The sequence below is a fragment of the Perca fluviatilis genome, chromosome 18 (genome assembly GCF_010015445.1).
Source record: "Perca fluviatilis chromosome 18, GENO_Pfluv_1.0, whole genome shotgun sequence".
In the NCBI taxonomy this organism is placed as follows: domain Eukaryota; kingdom Metazoa; phylum Chordata; class Actinopteri; order Perciformes; family Percidae; genus Perca; species Perca fluviatilis.
Genome location: NC_053129.1, coordinates 6,581,736 through 6,600,395, shown reverse-complemented (window position 1 = coordinate 6,600,395; position 18,660 = coordinate 6,581,736). Strand labels below are relative to the sequence as shown.

At 40.2% G+C, this 18,660-nt stretch overlaps 1 protein-coding gene across 1 annotated transcript; it reads right to left on the bottom strand.

Annotated features, from left to right (window-relative positions):
* Positions 1-6,681: 6,681 nt before the first annotated feature.
* On the bottom strand, positions 6,682-11,459 carry LOC120546783. The gene is made up of 11 exons (XM_039781980.1): positions 11,265-11,459; positions 10,890-11,093; positions 10,672-10,798; positions 10,256-10,554; positions 10,041-10,131; positions 9,837-9,953; positions 9,596-9,671; positions 9,239-9,496; positions 8,936-9,107; positions 7,435-7,583; positions 6,682-6,733 (listed from the first exon to the last, which is right to left on the bottom strand). Exons 2-10 carry the CDS (start codon positions 10,994-10,996, stop codon positions 7,460-7,462), a joined length of 1,371 nt encoding a protein of 456 aa, XP_039637914.1. The 5' UTR covers positions 10,997-11,093; positions 11,265-11,459; the 3' UTR covers positions 6,682-6,733; positions 7,435-7,459.
* Positions 11,460-18,660: the final 7,201 nt, after the last annotated feature.

Genomic DNA, 18,660 nt, shown 5'->3' with positions numbered 1-18,660 from the left:
TAGTACATTGGTGTTATACAATAAATCTGTTGTAGCAAACATACTTTCGATCTTTTTTTAGATTAAACATACATGTAGATTGTCTTAATTTAAGCCAGAAACGTTTTGTCTAGTGATATTCTACAACCTAAGATTTTAATGCTGAGACAGGGACTGTGCAGTCCATCCAAGCAGGTTAGCACTAGCACATAATCGTTTTGTTGGCTAGGTGCTTGTGCGGACATTGTGAGGCTATGGCGTCGGCGGTAGACAGCATGTGTTGTCGAGAGGTGGATGCCTACTGGGCTCTAGTTGAGCGTTTAGCCACGGACATTACCTGCCTGACGCTCCATCCCGGCTTTGATGCCGGCTGCCTCAACCCGTTCTCGCTGCAGGTAGCATACCTCAGCTTCAGGCAGGAGTATGGTCCTCTCCAAGCCAGCAGACCAGAGTAGGTTTAGACGAGACTAATTTATAACACTTATATTATTATACACTTCTATTATAGTCGTCAGTTTTCTACACAAATAACAAACCGTATCAAAATGAATATACTGTAACTACTTATATATAGCCATATTCTACTTCTCTTCATACTATTCCTCCTGCACATACAGTACACTTATTCTTACTTTACAGTTTCTGCACTACAATGGTACTGTTACCACATTGCACATATCCGTCTATGGTTCATACTGAATATCCATATAGTTTTTCTTTTATATTCTGTTAATACTCTGCATACATCTATATTATTCTTACTACTACCGGTATGTTACTCCTACTACATTGCACATATCTGTACATGTTCATTACATAGCTATATTTATGCTTTTTTTTTTTTACTTCTGGTTGGACGCAAACTGCATTTTGTTGTCTTTGTACTTGTACTCTGCACAATGATAATAAAGTATAATCTAATCTAATGTGCATTATTGATGCTGAGGGTTTAGCAGATTTTTAAACTCTGATGTGCATACATACCTTTATGGAATAGAATAACTGAAAATGTTATATCTAAGTCTATCACTCTTGGTCAGAATGACTAAGAGTGTTCACAAAATGATCACACAAAATCAAAGTCTTGTTGTACAAAATGTATTCATAATTTCATTGATCGTAACGAGCAGTGTTGGGAAAGTTACTTCCAAAATGTAGTTCATTATAGATTACTAGTTACTGTCATTTGAGGGTAATTTGTTATATTACAATATTACCGTCTCTGAATTGTAATGCTTTACACTACTTTTGCATTACTTTCGGGAATGTTTGACTTGGCAGGTAGCTTGTTAATTTCACCGTAACGATCACCATTACATCATAACCAGTTATTTCAAGACACTTTACAAATAGAGTAGGTCTAGACCACACCATAACTTACAGGGACCCAACAATTCCAGTAATTCCCCCCAAGAGCAAGCATTCAGTGTGACAGTGGCGAGGAAAAACTCCTTTTAGGGAGAAACCTGGGACAGACCCAGGCTCGTGGTAGGTGGTGTCTGATGGTGCCAGTTGGGGGGTGTGATGAACAGTGGCAATAATAGTCACAATAAAGATACAGTGCCTTGCGAAAGTATTCGGCCCCCTTGAACGTTTCGACCTTTTGCCACATTTCAGGCCTCAAACATAAAGATATAAAACTGTAATTTTTTGTGAAGAATCAACAACAAGTGGGTCCCTATTATGAAGTGGAACGAAATTCATTGGCTATTTCAAACTTTTTTAACAAATAAAAAACTGAAAAAGTGGGCGTGCAAAATTATTCAGCCCCTTTACTTTCAGTGCAGCAAACTCTCTCCAGAAGTTCAGTGAGGATCTCTGAATGATCCAATGTTGACCTAAATGACTAATGATGATAAATAGAATCCAGCTGTGTGTAATCAAGTCTCCGTATAAATGCACCTGCTCTGTGATAGTCTCAGAGGTCTGTTTAAAGCGCAGAAAGCATCATGAAGAACAAGGAACACACCAGGCAGGTCCGAGATACTGTTGCGGAGAAGTTTAAAGCCGGATTTGGATACAAAAAGATTTCCCAAGCTTTAAACATCCCAAGTAGCACTGTGCAAGCGATAATATTGAAATGGAAGGAGTATCAGACCACTACAAATCTACGAAGACCGGCCGTCCCTCTAAACTTTCAGCTCATACAATGAGAAGACTGATCAGAGATGCAGCCAAGAGGCCCATGATCACTCTGGATGAACTGCAGAGATCTACAGCTGAGGTGGGAGACTCTGTCCATAGGACAACAATCAGTCGTATACTGCACAAATCTGGCCTTTATGGAAGAGTGGCAAGAAGAAAGCCATTTCTTAAAGATATCCATAAAAAGTGTTGTTTAAAGTTTGCCAAAAGCCACCTGGGAGACACACCAAACATGTGGAAGAAGGTGCTGTGGTCAGATGAAACCAAAATCAAACATTTTGGCAACAATGCAAAACGTTATGTTTGGCGTAAAAGCAACACAGCTCATCACCCTGAACACACCATCCCCACTGTCAAACATGGTGGTGGCAGCATCATGGTTTGGGCCTGCTTTTCTTCAGCAGGGACAAGGAAGATGGTTAAAATTGATGGGAAGATGGATGGAGCCAAATACAGGACCATTCTGGAAGAAAACCTGATGGAGTCTGCAAAAGACCTGAGACTGGGACGGAGATTTGTCTTCCAACAAGACAATGATCCAAAACATAAAGCAAAATCTACAATGGAATGGTTCACAAATAAACATATCCAGGTGTTATAATGGCCAAGTCAAAGTCCAGACCTGAATCCAAGCGAGAATCTGTGGAAAGAACTGAAAACTGCTGTTCACAAACGCTCTCCATCCAACCTCACTGAGCTCAAGCTGTTTTGCAAGGAGGAATGGGCAAAAATGTCAGTCTCTCGATGTGCAAAACTGATAGAGACATACCCCAAGCGACTTACAGCTGTAAATGCAGCAAAAGGTGGCGCTACAAAGTATTAACTTAAGGGGGCTGAATAATTTTGCACGCCCAATATTTCAGTTTTTTATTTGTTTAAAAGGTTTGAAATATCCAATAAATTTCGTTCCACTTCATGATTGTCTCCCACTTGTTGTTGATTCTTCACAAAAAATTACAGTTTTATATCTTTATGTTTGAGGCCTGAAATGTGGCAAAAGGTCGAAAAGTTCAAGGGGGCCGAATACTTTCGCAAGGCACTGTAATTGAACTAAGACTATAAATAGTAGTTGTAGTAGTTCATGGTGTAGCAGGGCATTACAGGACATAGCAGGGAACTGCACAGCATAGCAGGGTGTAGCAGGACCCCGGCGACAGTTGCAGCCATGATTTAGGGGCCACCCTAGTCCAAGGAAAACTGCTAGGCGAAAAAAAACATAAGGACTCTGGGGAATAAGCTCCCCAGAGCTAGGTTAGTAACAAGCATTTCTGGGACATGAATGCACACAGAGAGAGGAGAGAGAAGCTCAGTGTGTCAGGAACAGTGTTGCGGAAGTGACTTTTAAAAAAAGTGTTTGCTCGTTACTTCTTAAAAAAGCATTTTTTTTTTTTTTTTTTTTTTTTTTTTTTTTTTTTTTTTAAAAGCAGGCATCTCTGGCAGAGACTGAAGTTAATTATACAAAAACTATCTTTGACCATAAAGCCAATCTCTGGTTTATCACTGAATTGTCTGAACTACAATGCAGACTGGATTCTCTACTCACAGAGTGACGGCTGATTCATTATGAACGTCACCATCGACACCTTGGACGGGCACGAGTCTGATGACTCAACTCCCCTGAATGATGATTCCCTCACCAGGGACACTGCTTCAGCGGTCTTCCCCTCTGCCACAGATGGCCACGTCCCTATGGAGCTAAATCGGGGCCAAATGTTTTGCTAATTTGAAAAAAATATATATAGTTGAAAAACTAAAGCTTGAACTTGAAAATTTAAGTTTTGTTCAAAACTTGGAAAAAATAAAACCATGTATTCAAACTAAAAATAAGTGTACCAATTTTTCTTTCAGTTTGAATAAAATTTAGATTCAATTCTGGAATTATTTTGAATAAATTATAAATTTTCATTTTTCACTTTTATATTTCTTTTCAGTTCCACATTTCATGTTTTCAGATTCAAAACTTATTTTTTTTACGGCTTCAAATCTTTTTTTTTCGGTTTCAAATCTTTTTTTTTCGGTTTCAAATCTTTTTTTCACTTTCAGATCATTTTTTTCCGGTTTCAGACTTTTGGCCCTGATTTTGCGCAGGGGGCGTGGCTTCAACTCAGAGGGGCGTGGCATTATGAATGACAGCCTAACAAAGAAGGCATGTTGCCTTCAGGAAATTGTGTTACTGTGAGAACTATGACTGAATGCTTTCTATCCACTATATACATGTGCTTTTTACTTAACAAACTGATACCAGTGACAAAGTTCCATTTAAAAAATTGTTTTGGACAACACATGGTACCAATTACACTATAAGAGCAATAAACTGTGCCAGATTGTGCAGTTCAGCAGGAACAATGACTTCTCCCACTTCCATGTATGACTTATAGCACCACAGTATTCACTAGCACCAGCCCACAGGTAAGACATGTGAAAGATATTAGCATTTTTGAGTAGATACCCTGCGACATTATCTCCGCGGTGGCATTTTTTTGTGATTAACACATAAAGGGAATATAGGTGGACAGCTGGACAAAGCTGGGAATCAAGCATCGCTAGCACTAAAGTTAGCTTCACACTAGCTGGGGTTTTTACACTAATTTCAGTGTCCAGCTCAAGTTTTTTGACTTTAACGTGTAGTGGTCTTTGTGAACCTCTGTTTGTCAGAATGACCATAACTCGACAGAAGGTCTCTTTTTACAGAGTAGACAAATATGACTTTACATTAATGCTCTGGCCTGATAAAGTACGTTTTACACACATAACGTTACATGTAACAGCATGACAGTTATGCCTTACAAAATATGCCAAGTGGGCAAACTTCTACCACAGCCTAACTGTATCAGAATACACTAACTTGTCTTTTTGTATTTGTAGGTCTACTGTCTGTTTTCTGGACCGTGTGTGTCCGTAATAAAAGCTTTGATTGATTAACAAAGCAGACCAGGACATGTTTAAACTAACCATGAAAAGGTAACACTATTAACTTAGCAATGTTAGTTATCTATAATGTTTTACATTTATAAGGCTCTGTACGGCTGCAGGCAGCCACTGTCGAGTTATGGTCATTCTGACAAACAGAGGTTAACAAAGACCACTACACGTTAAAGTCAAAAAACTTAAGCTGGACACTGAAATTAGTGTAAAACACCAGCTAGTGTAGCTAACGTTAGTTAATGCTAACTTTAGTGCTAGTGATCCTTCATTTCCAGCTGTCCACCTATTTTCCCTTTATGTGTTAATGACAAAAATGCCACTGCGGGATAATGTCCCAAAGTATCTATTCAAAAGGCTAATATCTTTCATATGTCAACGGGTAAAGCAGGTTGCCTTGGCAGAGCGAACGCTACGGCTGACTGCCGAAAGTGAATACTGTGGTGCTACATTCAAAGTCGTACGTAAGTGGGAGAAGTCATTGTTCCTGCTGAACTGCGCAATCTGGCACAGTTTATTGCTCTTATAGTGTAATTGGTACCATGTGTTGTCCAAAACAATTTTTAAATGGAACTTTGTCACTGGTATCAGTTTGTTGAGTAAAAGCACATGTATATAGTGGATAGAAAGCATTCAGTCATAGTTCTCACAGTAACACAATTTCCTGAAGGCAACATGCCTTCTTTGTTAAGCTGTCATTCACAATGCCACGCCCCTCTGAGTTCCCCAAAAAGCCAAAAAAGGCCAAAAGTCTGAAACCCGAAAAAATGATCTGAAAGTGAAAAAGATTTGAAACCGAAAAAAAAGATTTGAAACCGAAAAAAAAAAATTTTTGAAGAAAGCGTAAAAAATAAGTTTTGAAACTGAAAACATGAAATGTGGAACTGAAAAGAAATATGAAGTGAAATGTAAAATAAAATTTATAATTTATTCAAAATAATTCCAGAATTGAATCTAAATTTTATTCAAACTGAAAGAAAATTGGTACACTTATTTTTAGTTTGAATACATGGTTTTATTTTTTCCAAGTTTTGAACAAAACTTAAATTTTCAAGTTCAAGCTTTAGTTTTTCAACTATATATATTTTTTTCAAATTAGCAAAACATTTGGCCCCGATTTAGCTCCATACGTCCCACCTTCACCAGGCGGCCAAGGAAGCTGAGCGGATACGGCGGCTCGGCTCCTGGAAGGCGGCTCCTCCCACTTTTTCTTCTTTCCATCACCACCGCATCCATCTGCTACTACCAGCCTCTGTCACGTCCCGTGTGGAGCTTGTGAGCGCGCAAGTTGAGAAGGCAGCGTCGCTGTCAAATCTGTCCCTGGGAAAAGTAACGTTGCGCCGAATTGAAAAAGGAACTACGTTTCGTTACCAAATTTTCAGCAGTAGCGCGTGAAACTATTTTTTTACCCGAAAAAAGTAGTTCTGTTACTGTAAAGCGTTACTTTGTTACTCGTTACTATGTGTTACACCCAACACTGGTCAGGAAGGAAGTCCCCTGGCAGTCTAGGACTTAAAACGTGAATGACGTTCAAGATGGTGGCCGACTGCCTCATCCTTGGCGATCTTGTGATGCGTGGAAAGAGGGGCAGGTGCAGCTGAGGACAGGACGGCGCTGTCTTCTTTGAGGGCCTGTGGTGACCTTATGTATACCTCTCTCAGTGAGATCATCAGGGCCGATGCATATTCTTGATGAGGGAAACAAATATTGATATCACAATGTAATGGGAAAATTACATTTAAGCACAATTCCTTATATTTTTAGGTTTAATTCGTCCTTTAATTCTCTCACAAATGCTGAAAGAGTCCATCTCATTTCCCACATGCAGATTTTGATTCTAACTTTGTGAGACATGCAGTCTGGAACATTATGTGAGCTGTTAGCCTGAACCGATAAAGGTACAAGGTCACCCTAAAACTCTCTAGTTTTCTCATGCCAGTTTAGCTGTAACTGGGGGGATGACAGTCGTACAGGGAGGAGGAGGTGAGATGGCTCCGAGATGTCTCTTGTATTCATCTGATTGTCTTCATGTGTATCAGATTGCCTGTCAAAATTGTAGCGTCATAATAATCCAAGTGCGTATGTGTTGTCACTCTGAAGATGCATAAAAGCCTAGTGTTCTTGTGCACTCATTTGAGAAACTGACTCCACACTGGGCTGCGGCCTTTTGTGAAATCATGTTGATCCTATTTGCAAATATATCTTTTTTAATAAAATACAAAAACCCAACTTGGTTTTAGTCTCAGTCTGTCTTATTTGTTTCAATTTACTAAACTCTGAAAACTCTTCCCCCTGCTGCAAAGGAAACTTCCACGACAACATTCAGTGAAATAGTTAATTCATTGACTGAGTCACCTGCAAAATGATCTTTAGAATAAAACTGCTCACCATATGATGGTTTCTCCTTTATGGGTCAAACGACCCAGCCACCCTTCCGAAACCGGGGGTAACGGACTGTATAGCGTGCCTCACCACTGTTTGTTCGGGCTAATTCTCTGTCTCCATTGTTATTGAAGTGGAGGGCCGCTAACAGAAGTCTGTAGGGAAAAGGTACACTAGAGTATTAGGTACGACAACTAAACCAATGTGGTGGGATATGTGACGTACACAAAATGTATGGTCACATTTTATGTCATTTTGTCTGTTTTATTGCAGGATATTATTTATATGAGAGAAAAACATTTGATAAGAGTCATAATGGTTAATCATTTATTTCTGGTAAGAGTACAAGGCTCTTTCTAATACAGCATTATGGTGCTGTCAGTAGGGGGCAGTGTGGCACTGTGCTTCGCTCTCACGGACAGTGAGAGCGGACTCTCATTGCTTAGTCATTCCTGTCTGATCTTGTCCTGTTTTACAGGTTTGTGAAGCTTTAAAAGTTGTATACTTATACATATCTTGTTAAACAGTACATTTGTAATGTTAGATCGGTTTGGTGGATGGGAGATTGTACATTTATATGGTTTGTGTACAAGTAGAGAAAAAGTATTGTTGTCGCGGCTGTCTCAAGATGGCGCCGGCAGTGAACTTTCCGTTAAGATCAATAGAGTGAAATTAGATTTAAATATTTCTTAGTTTTTGGCTCCAGCGCATTTTAGGTTGGTTTTAAATGCATATTTGTGATGATATAGCAACTCGTTTTAAATTAATATGTTGTTGTAATTTGATGTATATTTGATGTATAGTCTTCAGCTCAAGCAATTGTACAGTACTGACAGCCGTTAGTGGCCATGTAAAAGGTGTTTTCTTTATTTTACATTTTAAGAAAATAAGTGAACAGCCTAAAGATGCAATGTTTATTGAATGGTACCTTCTTTTAAGGGGTTGTTAACTAACTGAAATGCTGGCTCAGTTATAGTACTGAATGAGGTTGAATGTAGTAGGACATACTGAAATGGTAAATTGAATCTGTGTTTCATTTGAAAGCTAAGGAGAAGGCTAACTAGCTATGGTATTTTGCTTTGTTTGTTTGGGATTTTGTGTTGATGCTAAAAAGGTATAAAAGCAAAATAGAGAAACAAAAAGAGATATTTTTGCATATTAGCAAATAAAGTTTCTGCTGAGCATAGCTGCAGTGAACGCAAGCACTCGTCTCCCGTCTGATCTTTTGTCCTGTTTTACAGGAAATCTTACTGTATCAGTTTACGGGTTCTCAATCTGAGACCTGTAACATGATACAACAGCAATACAATACATTCCAGCATGAGGTTAGTAAGGTTAAAAATGTTTCAAGAGGCGATGATTCGATTTCATGATTTTTTCTACAGACAGCAGGCAATGTGATGCTGTTGTAATGAACAATTTTCACCTTTTTCAATGAGGTTTGGCTGCTGTGTTAGACTGCATTAGCTGTAGCCATATTCATCCATTAACCTTCATCAACATTTACCTGCTGTTCATTCCAAGAAAAGAGAAGCCGGTGTGCTTTGGTGCAAAGTGCAGGATTAAAGAATGGAATGCCTCCAAGGAAAATGTTTGGTGTTGCGGTGAAAGCTGTCGAATATCCTTCAGCAGGGCCTTTCTGGAAGCAACACTTTCCAACTTTATCGCAGCTGTTGATCCTTTATAAAAACCGTGCATTTAATTATTATTATTATTACTACAAACACTGACAAGGCATGATTACATTTAGTTCACATTTTTTACTTTATCATGATTAAGGCTGTTGAACAAATGTATAACTCTATAGTACCTGGTTCCAGCCACTGCTTGTTTCTTCCCTCTCCTTCCAGAGGTGGGTGTGCACATTGCGGAAATGAAGGGTAACTGTGTTCATGTATATCCTGAACATGGTTCAGCATGCTCTGCCACTTGGCCTCCATCTTATCGGGATCGCCATTTGGGGTGGAAGACGCAGTCCAGTATAAATGGTCGATGATGGCAGGTCTCCATAGCTTCAGGTCCTCGCAATCCTTCTCCTTGGCCACAGTAACCAGTGCTTTTTGTAAACCTGTTCCAGAGCAGAAACATGAAATATTGAACAAGCTAATATAATCACAAGTAACATCCAAACTAAGCAAAACTTCGGTACCAACATTACATTACATACTTTGCCCAATATGCCAGATGTCGTAGAAATGGCTTGTTCCTTCTGGACACAACTCCTCACGGACCCACTTAGCAACCTAAAACATGTAACCCAAAGAATGAGAATATTTACTTAAAGTGATTCTGTGCAAATCAAGATCGTCAGGGGTAAATGTGGCATGTTTGTCTTTTTTTTTTTTTTATAGTAGATGTTTTGATATAGATGTCCATCTATCTATATTGGTCTGTCCAAGCATCTTTACCTGGCGATTTCTGTCGGTTATTAGGGCTGACACCTGCATGACTTGGTCCTTCAGGAACTGCACACTGCGCTTCAGTCCCTCTATCTTACACCAGGTGCTGCTTGGGACTTCTGAGCTCTGAAAAAAAAAAAAAAAAATAGATGTGGTCATGTCAGTAGCTTTGAAACCTGACACCTGATTTATGTGTCTAGGATATTAACCTACCTGGACAAGTTGAAGATCCAAAACCTTGTTTATTCGGTCTTCAATGAAGGAATATGTTCCATATTTGGCACAATGTCCTGGGGAGTCTGATCTATGAATGTCAAAAACAGGTTTTTTGTAGGTTAATGGAAACAAAAATCACAGACACGTTATGTATCCGTTAATACTGTTTTGGCCTGTTTTCTGTATCAGCAATAGGAGCTGAATTGTACTACCTGCAGTCACCAGAGAGGATCAGTCCACCCCCAATCTCCTTCAACTCTCTGATGATCCCTCTCTGCTCATTCTGCCAGGCCTGCACGATGGTAGGAATTGTGTAGAAGCGCTGATGGCGGAAAAAAGTGCTTGCACTGATGCACTGCAGCCCAAACAGCTTCAGCATTCTGATGGTCTGAGTAGCCATGCAGCCCGAAAAGTGAATGGCACCGCTGAGTTGAAGATTGCAGGCGGGCATGTTTCGGTGCAGCATATTTTGATTCTGCCAGTAACGCTGATAGCCACATGCTGTGCAGGCCTGACGATGTAAATGAAACAGGAAATTAATACAACTACTAATACCAATAATCCTCTCGATTTCCAGGGTAAGGCTATGATTCAACTCCAGACAAACGGTTCAAAAATATTCTCTTACCTGCTTGATTTTTATGTAAGTCCCTTCCTGGTACTCTATTTGTCCCTGGGTTTCCCCACAACAGACCGAGCAAATTGTGAACAGACACATAAGCTGGCTTAGGCAAACAATGAACTTGTCAGCCACACTGGAAAATGAAAAGAAGAATGCTCAGTAATGCTGACTATGACAATTTGTGGACACACAATCAAAATAAAAATAGGTATTAATTGTTTTACTTGGGGTCATTGAGAGATTCCTGTATTGGCTCTTCTGAATTCTCCTCATCAGATGACTCACTACTCATCTCCTCGTCTGGGATCCATGACAGATCAGAATGGTCCATGACATCAGAGGATGATTCATCCTCACTTTGGACAGAACTGGGCAGTGTTGCTCAGTCTGAGTCCCCACACTAACCATTTCAGCCTTTGCCTGAACAGCTAAGATGAAAATAGATTCATGTTGACAGTTGCACAACATCACAGTCAGTGGTCACAAAGCATGCACAACCTAATACAATCCAGTATGAAATGTCTTCTTCCTACCATTAGAAGTAATTTGTAAATGTTTAGGTGTCATATACAGCTAATGATAGATACAAGTTACACTACCTGATGAGCGTTGCAGACATTTGATGTTGCACTGTGACCCACGATGAAGCACTAATGGTCCAGGATCCTGTAGAGAGAAGCCCTCTGTCTCTTCAAAATCTACAGTGCTAGGTGCATCTATCCCTTCATTACTGGCTGCACTCTCTGCCAAAATCTGAAAAACACGGAGGTTCAAAATCACTCACAAAAATAGGATACAAGCTACTGGATCAGTAATAATAATTAAAAAAAAAGAGAAATAAAAACAAAGCAGCTCATCTGACATGTCAAAACCTCTAGTGGCGAAACCTAGGAGATCTCAGCATATTGATTAATATATCAATTTGGACTTTGTAAATTACCAGAGAGTAGCCTACTGGGATATAAAATAGGGCGGGAGAACGGTCTGAATTGAAATGCGGGGAAAGGGGGGTGTTTGGGCTAGCTAGCTGCCTGCCAACAGCTCATAGCTAGCTTAATAAAATGCGGGGGAAACGGGGATATTTGGGCTAGCTAGCTGCCTGCCAACAGCTCATAGCTAGCTTAATAAAATGCGGGGGAAACGGGGATATTTTGGCTAGCTAGCTGCCTGCCAACAGCTCATAGCTAGCTTAATAAAATGCGGGGGAAACGGGGGTGTTTGGGCTAGCTAGCTGCCAACAGCTCATAGCTAGCTATAACTTTGTGCAAACTGCATTGATGTCAAGGCAGACAATTACGAAAACCTGTTCTAAAGCTCAGTCTCTCCCTCTCTCTGTATACAGAAGCCCTGATGCTAGGAAATTGCAGTCAGCATTTTTAATCCACATGAGGGAATGGTTTCAGACGTAATTTTAGCTACTCCTGTCATCAAATCATCAGCTACCAAATGTTTGCTAATGCAATAGCCAAGCTAACATGTAGCTATGTTACTAGTTAGATGGTGGATTGCCCGATACATCAAATCACTTATTTATTCTGAAATTATTAGACTAAAACATTACAAAATCAGCCAAATTAAGAGTTAAAAGAATTTTTTAAGACTTACTCTGCTAAGAGCTCTTTTTTGGTGCATGGAATTTCTGCAAGTGCTAGCACTTGGTCCTCCAGTCTTGCCCGCGCCAGATTCAGGTGGTGGACTTGATTCCATCGAGTGCACCGAGGGAACAGCATCAGTAATCAGCCTTACATGGTCCTTACTCCGAAATCCCATCCGAGACTCCAACAAATCTCCAGGTCTATAACTCTCCGGAGTGAAATGAGCGCCACAAACGACCGAGTGTGTGGTGACAGACGCGGCAGTGAAGTCTGCTCTCTTCACCTGCACAAAACGCACCCAAAAACGAAAAACCTTGCTTTTCCTAGAAGGAAAATGATGTACACGATTTCCTGACAGGCTGGAATTCGTGCAACCAGCACAAACACAATAATTTACCATTATGACTTAACTTTCTAAAACTCAATCTAAAACTTTCTCTATAGCTCGCTCTCTCTCACCACTGTAGAGTAGTGATGTGCGGATCGATAATAAAGTATCCATATTTACGAACCCGACGTCTCCTGCTCTAGTATCGATTCTCATATAAAAAGATCGATATTTAAACTCAGTAATTTGGAGTGAGTTTTTATGTTATAAGTAACTTGTTGTCCCCAGAAAAGTCTAATTATATCCGGTTAGGGGAAGGAACTACTTCTCCTTCCGCCGGTCAGTTGTGTGTGCACTGCGGCTTTGTGACGGAGCCGGCCGCTGCAACAGCCCTTCTTTAGTTTCCGGCTACGAAGAAGGTGTATGGAAAGTGTGTGGAAAGACAGTGAAATACAGTGGTAACACTACAAATCTCGCTAAACATGTGAGTCATAAGAGTGAATACTGATGTAAATATATAGCGTCAGTCTGAGGAGGAGGTCCAGGGCGAGAAGACGCAAAGGTGCTAGGGCGAGACATACTTCAATCGGTGAGTAATTTGGCAGCAGCGGCAGAAGTTATCCAGGTACAGGGAGATAGCGTGATAGTCGCGTTATCACTGACTGGGAAAGTTATTCACGTTAAGGCTTTAGTTTTTTAATGTTCAAGAGTTCCCCAGAATCCCAGCATTCTTACAACAAGCTAACAGAAAACGTGTGGTATCGCACATCACTACTGTAGAGTGAGAAGCGGAGCGGGAGCGCAACCTATTGTTTACCTCTGCCTACATCATATGACGCGTTGCTAGCGGGAAAGGCATATTTCAGAGCCTAGCTTAAAATGGGCACACTTTTATAAAAAATTCTGCTTTAGGGTTTGTGTAACATAGCAATTTCTACTTATGTGTTTTTAAAAGACCTCTTCAGACAACATTAAGTATTAATTTAGTTATGAATTCAACCTGCACATTGCTCTTTAAGAAGCTGGTCACTAATGAGATGCAGGTGGTGAACTGATGATGAGGCGTAATGCAGTGCAGGTGCGTGTAATCGGTAATGAACGGCCGAGAGGAGTGAGTGCTGGGGAATGTGAATGGGAAACACAATCTGAAAGTCCATGAAAACCTAGAAAGTCCATGAAAACCAACTGAAAAGTCCATGTAAACCTGACAACAATGATGCCAAGTAACGTTATATCAAAATCTGGTTTTCAGAAAAGGAAAGAGAGAAAAGAGAGGAAAAACAAATGAAAGGGTGTCAAACTGTAACCCAGTTTTTCACCAAGAAAGGTGGGTATCCTCTAGTCTGAGTGATATTAACCTGTTGGCTTAATGTCCATAGTGAAATAAGCTAGCTAGCTAGCTACAGACTAGTGTTAGCCTACATTTAATCACCATTTAATCAGTGCAGGGAAACATTTAGCAAGATATTCATATTCAATCATTGTCCCTGCTCCTCCCTGTCCCAGTGAAGAAGGTCAGCAACATTGTGGTCAATGACATGCCTGTTAGCATCATTGCAGGGAGTCTGTGGGGATTTCTCTGTCTCTCTTGCTCTTTTTACCATTACAAAAAAAGAAAACGAAATATTTGTTAATGACAAAAATTCAAACCCATTAATAACAATTATTTTATCACATAATGATCATTATGAAATTAAATTAAAAAAAAACAACAACCTACTGTCTGTACTGGATGCTGGACAGTTGGAAACAGTGAGTAGCTTACCTGTACCTGCATGTAAGATACAGACAATATTAAAATAATCCAGTTTGATACATTCATTTGATACAGATAGAATGCCTTCTCATAAAGCTAAAAACCCCGTTCGCAGCGGTGGAAGCTCGGTGCTCGGAAGCTCCGCCGCGACCCCAAGTTCATGTCGCTGACCAAGCCGTGGAACCGGCTTTCCCGTCTCATCTCCTCCAGCGGCTCGCCTCCGAAGCATAGAGAGCCGCGTACCGGTACTTCGGTAACGTGTGTTGCGTGTTGTTAGTGTGTGTGTATGTTATGTAAGGAGAGAGAATGGGAGAAGGAAGTTTGTGTGAGGTGGACCTGGTGACCACAGACCCAAATCTTCTCAGCTGTTGCTATTGTCATATGCTGCACATGCATATGCTGTCTCTTCATGTGGCACATTATGTTTGGCACATTGTATGGGTCATTTCTGATATCATAACCAGTGTTGGTCAAGCCTTGTGTGTGGTGTCATTGAACTCAGCACAGAGGTCCTTCTGCATTGGTGATGGTTTGGCCTGCCCCCTATGCTTAAGCCACGCCCCCTTTCATAACATTTGAACTGTTTAAGGTATACCCTTGTGTGTGGTGTCATTGAACTCAGCACAGAGTTCCTTTTTAATTGGTGATGGTTTGACCTGCTCCCTAAGCTTTAGCCACGCCCCCTTTTTATAACATTTGAACCGTTTAAGGTATACCCTTGTGTGAGGTGTCATTGAACTCAGAAGGGACTTCATTCTTCATTGGTCATGGTTTGGCCCGCCCCCTAAGCTTTAGCCACGCCCCCTTTTTTACAACTAATGACACTTTTGATGTAGACCCTTGTGTGTGGTGTCATTGAACTCAGCACAGAGTTCCTTCTTCATTGAGGCCAAACCATCGTTTGGCCCGCCCCCTATTCTCAAGCCACGCCCCCTTTCATAACATTTGAACAGTTTAAGGTAGAGTCTTGTGTGAGGTATCATTGAACTCAGCACAGAGTTCCTTTTTAATTGGTGATGGTTTGCCCGCTCCCTAAGCTTTAGCCACGCCCCCTTTTTTACAACTAATGACGCTTTTGATGTAGACCCTTGTGTGAGTTGTCATTGAACTCAGCACGGACTTCATTGGTCATGGTTTGGCCCGCCCCCTAAGATTTAGCCACGCCCCTTTTATAACTAATGACCCGTTTGATGTAGGCCCTTGTGTGAGGTATCATTGAACTCAGCAGAGACTTCCTTCTTCATTGGTGATGGTTTGGCCTGCCCCCTATCCTTAAGCCATGCCCCCTTTCATACATGCTGACCCATCTAAGGTATACCCTTGTGTGAGGTATCATTGAACTCAGCAGAGACGTCGTTATTCATTGGTAATGGTTTGGACTCCCCCCTATATTTAAGCCACGCCCACTTTTATAACTAATGAACCGTTTGATGTAGACCCTTGTGTGAGGTATCATTGAACTCAGCAGAGACTTTCTTCTTCATTGGTGATGGTGTGGCCCGCCCCCTATCCTTAAGCCACGCCCCCTTTCATAAAATTTGAACCGTTTAAGGTAGAGTCTTGTGTGAGGTATCATTGAACTCAGCACAGAGTTCCTTTTTAATTGGTGATGGTTTGACCCGCTCCCTAAGCTTTAGCCACGCCCCCTTTTTATAACATTTGAACCGTTTAAGGTATACCCTTGTGTGAGGTGTCATTGAACTCAGCAGAGACTTCATTCTTCATTGGTGATGGTTTGGCCCACCCCTTATGTTCAAGCCACGCCCCCTTTCATACATGCTGACCCATCTAAGGTATACCCTTGTGTGAGGTATCATTGAACTCAGCAGAGACTTCATTCTTCATTGGTGATGGTTTGGCCCACCCCCTATGTTCAAGCCACGCCCCCTTTTTATAACATTTTTTTTAATAAATCACTTAAACAACTTGTAAATTGCTCAAAACTACCATAAATGTAATAATTTTCTGGATTTTAACCCTTTAAATGCCAGTTTTAAATCTTTGAAGTAACAATTATTTATGAAAAACCCAACAAAACATAAATTATTTTCCATAAAATAAATCATAGGGGAATGGGGGGGGTGGTGGGGGTTTGGGGGGGGGTAAAAAAAAAAAAAAAAAAAAAAAATGGATTTGTTTGCATTGTTTTTTTTATGTAGTTCCAGATACTCCCTCTGGACACCTTCGAGGCAAAAATGGCCCCATTGACTTCCATTATAACCACATGTTTTGATCTCACTGCCTTTACAGTATAAAACCATGCATTCTGTAATGTCAGCATTTCATTTGGAAGAAAACTAGTCATATTTAACATTTTTACAGTATTTCACCAGATTCAACCATTTTGCCCTTGTAGGCAGATGCATGAAATTATAGTTATATTATGGAGCTGTGTGTGTGTGTGTATGTGTGTTTGTGTGTGTGTGTGTGTATATGTGTGTGTGTGTGTGTGTGTGTGTGTGTGAGAGAGTTTGCGTAAACCTGTAAGCAAGCAATGATCATTTTAGGGCTGAAAAAAGGCATCTTTTGAAGGATGCATTTCATGTGTCTTGGAAGACTATGGAGCTAGAACAGTGACAGTAACCTGTGGTATTGAAAATAAAAATTGGCATTGAAACAACAAATATTGGTACTGAAAAATGTTGAACTGAAATATAAAACACAAACATCAAAAAGTAATAATCTCACAATGCTATTATTTTATTTCACTTTGACATTTGTTTGTATTATGATAGGTTTTTCAATGTCAATCTACATTTTTTCTTGATGTCTGACTTTTTTCAGTAACAGTTTTTTTTACGCTGTCAGGATTTTTACAATGTCACTGGTTTTCAGTTTCAACTTTCTGTCACTGTTTCGTGCTAGGGAGGGGGGGCCTGAGGGGAGGGACAACGAGGGCGTGGTTTACAGGTAATTTGCATATGATTTGCATACTGTGAGAGACTGCACCTCCACAGGCATCCTCACAGATTACTATATACTGCAATGGCTTCCACAAGTTCACCTGGAACCTCCAAATCTAAGTAAGTCTGTTTATCTCTGCCATTTTTTTCACTTAGAAGCAGGCTGGTTTAGTGTTAACTTTGTAATGTAGGCCTAAGTTGTGTTAGTTAATTGGCAGAGGTTAAATTTCTCTTTATCCGTGGTTAGCACCATTCGCCAGCTAACTTGTGGCTAATTGTAGCTAAGTCTCCCATCGAACAAGCGTTAACGCTAGCTAATACCACATCAGCTAGCCCACTTGGGGGTTGAAAGTGATATTAATAGTGCACTGATGTGTCAGTCTTTAAGAGGGTCACCTGCTAGATCCCTCCAACCCACTATATATTTGTACCACGCCGCCCCAGAGGGACCTTGACACTTTACCTGACCTCTCTCAGGACCCTGTGCAGCTTCAAAATGTTGAATTAAACCTTCTTTTTTATTTTGTTTGGATATTTATTATGGCCATATGTGCATAAAAAATAAAATGCACACCTAAAGTGTGCATTTTATTTACAAAAAAAAGTGTAATTGTTTTGTGAAGTATTATAAAAGCAACTGCAGTCTTTTAATAACATTACTTGTCAATTACAGGATATACATGATCTTTTCTTGGAGGGGGACCATGACAGAGTGACAGAAGAGTCTGCCAGTGGAGTACTTTTACCACCCATCCAGTGCCCTCTGAGGCTGCAGACTATGGCAGAACTGAGGGCAGCCATTGCAGCTTTGCAAGACTGCACTTAACAATGTGATTCTTCACACATAAACATGGCAGGATAACACAGGAAAACCATTTTGTTGTTTAAAATGACACATACCACTACTACTTTATATGTAGTACTGATTTTAATCCTTAACAGTTTTTGAAATGACATGCATTTACAGTATGGACTCCAGCAAAACAGTTAAATCTGTACCTTTTCAATGAATAACAAATAAATATATTCAAGTAAGAATTTGACTCTATATTTCATAACAAATTACAGTAAATGCAATGATAATGCATATGAGGGTTAATGTGTACTGGCCTATGCAAAAGGGTACAAGTCCCATTTCATGACTTAAACCAGTGTAAAACAGTGTAAAAGTGTAAATAGTCAAAATCCACAGGCTGATGTTGCAGAACTTCCTGAAGCCTTCTCAGCAGTCTCTCCATAAACTGCCTCCCAGTCGAAGGTGCCTGTAATTATACACAACTTAGTGAAATCAGTTGAAAAATGTAAAGGTTATGCCTTTAAGCCAGAAATACCTCAGACATACTAGTTTTTGTTTACCTTGTAAACCTTTAACCGATAATATCAGTTAAACAGTTATAAAATATTGTACTGGAC